General features: G+C 47.7%; 1 protein-coding gene across 1 annotated transcript; it reads left to right on the top strand.

Annotated features, from left to right (window-relative positions):
* Positions 1–638: 638 nt before the first annotated feature.
* PtA15_14A126 (uncharacterized protein) lies at positions 639–2132 on the top strand (the record flags this gene model as incomplete). Its single annotated transcript, XM_053162810.1, has 6 exons — positions 639–731; positions 889–1071; positions 1171–1280; positions 1391–1605; positions 1692–1793; positions 1930–2132. The coding sequence occupies 6 exons, from the start codon at positions 639–641 to the stop codon at positions 2130–2132; spliced, it is 906 nt and encodes a 301-aa protein (XP_053026799.1).
* Between the last annotated feature and the right edge of the window lie 4550 nt (positions 2133–6682).

Raw genomic sequence — 6682 nt, 5'->3', positions numbered from 1 at the left:
TGGGGCAGCCCCTGTCTAGGGGGGGGCGGTTGTAGCCGTGCTACAATTGGCTACGCGACAGGCGCCCATACTAGGGGCGCGCTGTACGCGTGTTAGGTTTTTCCGGCTCCGGCTCCGGCTCCGCACGAGCCAGGAGTTAGAGGTGCCGAAGCCCCTGCGTACTGCACGCAAAGGGTTGTTGGTTTCGTTTCTTCTTTCTTTTCTCAGACAAGGCGTGACCTGTACACGCCCATATTGTCTGTACCGTTGAATTATCATTCATCGTTTTCTTCTTGTTGTTTGGTTCTCTTTTCCATTGTCGGCCCTTATAAAAGGGCCTCTCTTGTATGTCTGTTTCCCGCATCCATCCCCTGTCGTTGGAAATCCAGACACCTCTTCTTTGTCATTTAGCCGCGTGTAGCTTTGCTCCGCCGCAGGCCCATTTTCATAGCCTTGTAGCCTGCCCGACTACACTCCGAGCATCCGCATCGGTCGACGGTCGGGGAGATTTTCGAAACCAGCAAGCAGCGCGGCGGGGCAGATGCGGTCACCGTCAAATCTGAACCGTCCTTCCGCGTGTCACGCATTCTTAATTGGCCTGTCACACCTTCACCAACAGACTCTTCGCGCCATTTGTCGCATCGAAAGTATGGATTAAGATGAACATGAACCAAACGGCAACGGATAACGCTTCGTCCTCAAAGGAAACTGTGCAGGATCTGTACGCTGAACCGAAGTTTGTGAAGAAAAAGGTACTGTCGTGCTTTCCACCAACAAAAACAAAAAAAAGGAAGATGAGATAAACCTCTGTCAGATGTTGCTTTTCTACGCGCGGGCTGATCCTCTGTTTCTGATGTTACCTCTTATGGAATGGTCCGCACTGACGTTTGGATGGGATGATCGTGGTAGAGGAAAAAAGAAGTGAGCGAAGGGATTGATAATCCGATCTGGGATCCAAAGACTGGCTCGTTATCGGTCAAACAAATCATCTCAACAATCGTACCGGAACCCATCCCTAATCTCGAGAGAAATTACCAAAGTAAAGTCAACAGTCGACATCTTGCCTTGCATCCAACCGACCAATCTCGATCGGTAACTTCACTTTGCTTCAACCCCCTCTGAACACAGCGTTTTCAATTGTAAAAAGAACTTACCATTGGTCCGATGATTTTTTTTTTTTTTCATCTGTAGAGGAATACTCAAATCGGCAGCTTCAAGCCAAAGAGGAAATGCCCAACCGAAAGACAAGTCCGATTCCTTGAACTAGAAAGATTGATTGAAGTCGAACAAAAACGATACCGGTACATATTTTCAATTCAGCCAAAATGAACAGTCGCCTGAGTGGGCACGGTGGAAATGGCTTGATGAAGGATCCAAACTGATAGATCTGTATACCTAATTAAATGAATAGGTATCAAGACTTTGTACCACTGCACCAACTATGGCTTGGCTACATGTCCGAGCTGTTAGAGCTTCGCTTGAAGAACCTGGACGAACAGACAACCATCCTGACTATTCCCACCGAAGGTCCCCTTTTTCGATCGGAGAAATTCGCAGGGATGCCCTCAATGGCGGCTATCCAATCCAAACTACTCAAGGCAGATTATCATGGCGCTCACTTGCTCGGTACACAGGCATTTTCACTTTATCATTTATTTGAAACTCGCGAGGTCATTGCTTATTGCCGTCTTCTTTGTACAACCAAATGTTAGTCCACAAGGCTAAGAATCCTTCATTGGTCAATTTGCAAGGGATCGTAATTCAGGAATCTGAACAAACATTCAAATTGATACAGGACGACAACCGAATAAAAAGTCAGCCTCGTTGTTTCTTTTTGATTGTATTTCTCTTTCATCTTGAATCCAATTTAAATTCCGAATCCTTTCAACTTATTTGTGATTTTTTTTTCGCCATAATAACAACATTATCGTACATTTCCCCAAATAAAAGCTATTCCCAAGGCTCACACCATCTTCCAAATGTCACTACCTTTACTCCGATCACCGTCGGCGACGACCACGCATACTGACGAGAAAAATAGTAATGAAGAATCAAGTTTCCTGGTGTTCAAGATCTTCGGCAACCAGTTCACCTTCCGACCCACTGAACGAATCAACAAAAAATTCAAATCAAAAGCGTTCTCTCAATTGTGATTCTTCTTTATGGTTGTCCTCAGATCCAATCCCTCTGTTTTGTTATCATTTGTGAATCAACACATCCAATGTTCACGTCTTACAGTAATTACCCCTAGATTACGAGGAGCTGAGCAAAGGTGCGTGGGTGGATTCAAGACGTAAAAAACAACCTCAATCGGCCAAAAATGAGGGCCTCATCGGGAATTGAACCCGAGACCTCTCCCAGGCAGAGTTCGATGAACCAACCCAAAGGGAGAATCATACGACTAGACCATAAGGCCTGTATGGACCGGCACTGATATTTGTATTTACCAGGCTCTCCTCCGCAGCACCACCTGACAAATCAGATGCACAGCAAGTAATTTCATAGTAGTGCCTGCCTTTGATGGTTATAATCTGGACTGTAGCAACAGAAAGGTGCCTGTAGTGTGATTCTGGATGAAGTTGATTGCACTTGCTAGGGGAATTCAAAGTAATTGACTTGCATAAAATCACAGCAGCATAAAGTTTGGAGCTGGGAAAAAATGTGCCATCCAAGAACTTAAAACAGAGCAATGAATCTTAAATGGTACATACAGATTTATCAATCAAAAATGTTGTGATTTTATGATTTGATTTTTTTATTTATTTTGAATTTGAACACCCTACTGGATTAAGACTTCCTGAACCTTATTGAATTTCATGCACTGTGGTATAGCTTGTTAAAAAAGGGGTATTTTTGCATATTGGTGTAATGAGATTAGCAATTGGGACCTTACCTGCCCAGAAGCTGTATCCAATTATCAGTGGTGGGCAGATACACTACTTTACATCACAGCCTGCTTATTGCATATTTTGAACATTTTTTGTGAGCCAAATTTTGGAATTTTATCAGCTTAGACCAATTCAGGTGTAAAGCAATGTACTTTCACTGTTTTTTTTATGCTCATTTTTTGGGGGAGGGGTAAAGTAATAGAGATGGGGGATAATTCTTCTGGAGCCTCAGTAACTTATCACTTTGGGGGTTATGGTACTTTCCTTCATTTGATCCTAGTGACCCTGGTCCTGCGCTCCAACAAAAATATGCTGCGCTCTGGCAGGAATCAAACTTGCAAGCTTTGTCTGGTTATCAGCCAGAGAGAATGAGAGGCCACACTAGAGTGCCATTTGGAGTTATAATTGCAGCACCAACTGGAGTGCAAGTTGGAGTGCCGGCTGAATCCCCAGGTTGGTTGTACTGATGACAATGAAGACAGACCTGATCTGGGGCATGACTAAGGAACAATTAGCTGATATTTTTCAAAAAAGGATTGGGTAAATGGTAGAATCCTAGTCACTCTCAGTCTGAAATATCTTATGATCTTTATTCTCAATTTATGTCATTATTATTTTCATAAAAATAATAGTTAATTAAGACATGTAGCTCATAATTATTCTATCTAGACATGTAGTTCTAGAGTTTTTTCATCTAAATAGTTTATTTGAGACTTGTATTTTCTTCTGTAGTAGAGACATGAAGTTCTCTTCTTCAGTTGTTGTATCTATCTGTCACAAGTGCAACAGGTGAGCTTGAGTCATTGAGTGGTGGGGTGTTGGTTATCCACTCAATGACCAAGTGTGTACCGTGGGGTGTATGTAGAGTGTTGTACCGGGAAAAAATCTTGTCTTGATTGCTCCTGGCTGCCCGCCTCTTGACTGCTCCATACTCCAAATGTGGAGTTTGCACACCCTGTAGAGACTGTAAAATGAAGATGTGTCTGGTGAGAGTCAAACTCACGACCTCAGCTATGCTGAGACACATACTAGAGTGCTGCCTTTACCAACTAGGCTACAGACGCTTGTGGCTGCCAGCTGGGTGGTTGGTTGGTAGTGCTCATGGGTCAATCCAACAGCCCTCCATACTGTGGTGATACATCATGGTAGCAGACTAACAGACAACTCAACACACCCCACACCACAACATAGAGTATGTCCAATCAATGGCCGGTGTTGACCAGTCATGGAATGGAGGGTAAAAAATTGATGAGGGTGGGGTCATCAATGACAAGTGGAGTGTGTACTCCAACTGATGACCGTTTCATTGAGCTGAGTGTGTACTTGAACCAATGAGCTGTCTTATGGAGGTATTTATGTATTCCAGGTGATGACCGGTGTAGTGGATCCATTCTCACCTGGACGCCGTGGGGAGGTCTGGTTTGGGTTGGGGAGATCAGGGCGGGGGAACGCGCAGCTCTTCTTGAGCGCTCCCCGCGGGCACAGCCGCGCCACCACGCTCGGAGGACGCGGTCGTGAACCACTCTGTGCTCTCTCATGATCTAGGCCGCCAGCATAGCTGACTGCTCACATTGTGAGAGCCCTGGAAGTCAGGGAGTGACTTCCCAAGACTCTCGTGTGTGGGACGGGGGGAGGAATTGTCCCCGGTCCTAGAGCTGCGTCCCCGGAACGCTTCTCACTGTACAAAGTGCCCCGGGAGGGGGTACTTGACGGAGAGAAGTCCCAGTGGGAGGGGAAGGCAGTGGACCGGATCCTCCCGGAGCAGAAAGCCCCCGGAGGGTGTGAGGGTGAAGGCGCTAGACCCACTCGCGAACGTGAGTGTCTAGCCCTTCCTAGATTTGAGCAGGGCGGGTGGGACGGTTGTGAAAATTCTGAACCGGGGGGGGGGTGGCGAAACCCAGGGGAGCTGAGGTAGAGACAGGAAGTGAGCGAGGGAAGTCGGCACAAGGGAGTTGGCGGAGGGAGGGAAGGTCTCTGAGGGAGCTTCAGACCCTGAGTTCTCTGCGAGGTAGCCAACGACCTCCCCAGTCCCTGCACGCCGCTATCTCCGGCGCCAGGGGCCTTGGGCGCGTACAGCAGCCAAATCCACATGCGTGCTTGGGCTTGGCGCGTACAGGGAGGGGCTGGGCGGTTCCATGGACTCCACCCACCTCCCGCTACGCTCCCGGTAACACAACAAGAAAGTGTCCGGGCCACTCCTCCGCAAGATTACCCCGGTGAAAGTTGGGTGATTCGGAGAAATCCACTCTGCAGCTCTGCCAATGTTGTCAGGTTAAATAAAGTCAAGCAAGTAAAAAAATAAAGCTCTGCAGATGCCAACTGTAAAAAGTCCCTAGCTCCTCCTCAAGCCTCCCTTGACCAGGACAACAGGTTTCAAACTCTAACAGTAAAGACATGTCTGAGTTTTTTTTCTTTCTTTTTTTCAGTGCAGAATCATGAGTAGCAGTGAGAGTCAGGTGTCTAGGTGAGGGGAAAGTGTTTGAAACAAGACTGGGGGTCTGTTTGGGGAGGAGAAGATGGGGTCTGGGGGTTCTGGATCCAAGATGGTAGATTGCAGGATGAGGACGCAGTCTGGGATCTCCAGGCTCTCAAACCTTGAGAGTGCTGTCTGTGACAGGTACGTGTAAACTATGCACATGGGAGCCTGCACACAACATAAGGCCACACACAAAAATGTATGAATCAGCCAAAAAAAGGCCTATCCCCGGTGCAACCCAATGTATGACTTTTGGCAAAATTCAGGATTTTACATGCCACCCATTTATAGGGGGTTTTTAGGGGCCTATCACAACACCCCTCCTGTGGTGAGGGACCCAGGTAAGTTATAATAGATCTGATCCCGCAGCCTCAGGGTCTGCAGACCTCAACCCATGGCAAAAGTCTTCCATTGTCATTGTACCAAGAAGCTGGATGGATCTGATTTGACATGATTTTTTGGATGGACTTCTCCTACCTCGCCCGATGCAATCCTGGCTGAAGTGTATTCCACGATTGCTGCAGCTTGTGTGCCGGTTTGTAGGGCCCGGCGCGTCTGGTTGGCGAGAGCAGTCTCGGTTCACTTCAGTGATGGCTCGGGCCCAGATCATGAACGCGGCTTTTGCGCAGGTCTGCGTCGGTCATGCGCGTTTTCTGGAGGAGACTGGGGTTGGCCTGGCCATCCGCCAAGGCAAACCTCGGATAGACATCAAATACACATGATTTGCGCCCGGATCTGCCAAAACCCTCAAAAGTAAAAAAAGCCCAACTTGCCTGACAAAGAAAACTCGCCGACGTGCTTCCACACTCGGGAAGTATACAGAGGACGGTGTTGTGGGGATGTCCAATGCTGCAAAAAAAGTGTCAAAAGCAAAGGGCCTCATCGGGAATTGAACCCGAGACCTCTCCCAATGTTGGACCCAAAGGGAGAATCATACGACTAGACCATAAGGCCCATATACACACTGTTTATCTCCGGGTATCGATTCCCGTGTGCCAGTATGATTGCCGACCGCGGGGCTGCTCCATCTCCCCCTTTTTTAAATATTTATTTTCAATTTTGTAGTGCAGGTTTTACATTGCACACTGTATTTGTCTATGAACAAAGAAGGGCACTTGATCGCCAACAGAGACTAGACCCAAGTAGGTGTCTTCTCGACAGGACGACATGCCAGCCACGTCGTGCGGCGATTCAGCGGCTCTGGCAGCCTCGCCGCGGGCACGCCTGAGGCCCAGCAGCCCACACCCCGACGACAGAGAGTGAGGCCTGGGGCTTGCGGACTCCGATGACACATATGGATAGCGATTGCAAGGATGGACGACGAGCCGAGACAGAAGAG

This window comes from Puccinia triticina, chromosome 14A (assembly GCF_026914185.1).
Source record: "Puccinia triticina chromosome 14A, complete sequence".
In the NCBI taxonomy this organism is placed as follows: Eukaryota; Fungi; Basidiomycota; class Pucciniomycetes; order Pucciniales; family Pucciniaceae; genus Puccinia; species Puccinia triticina.
The sequence above is the reverse complement of the archived record's forward strand: the minus strand, read 5'-3'. Positions and strand labels throughout refer to the sequence as shown.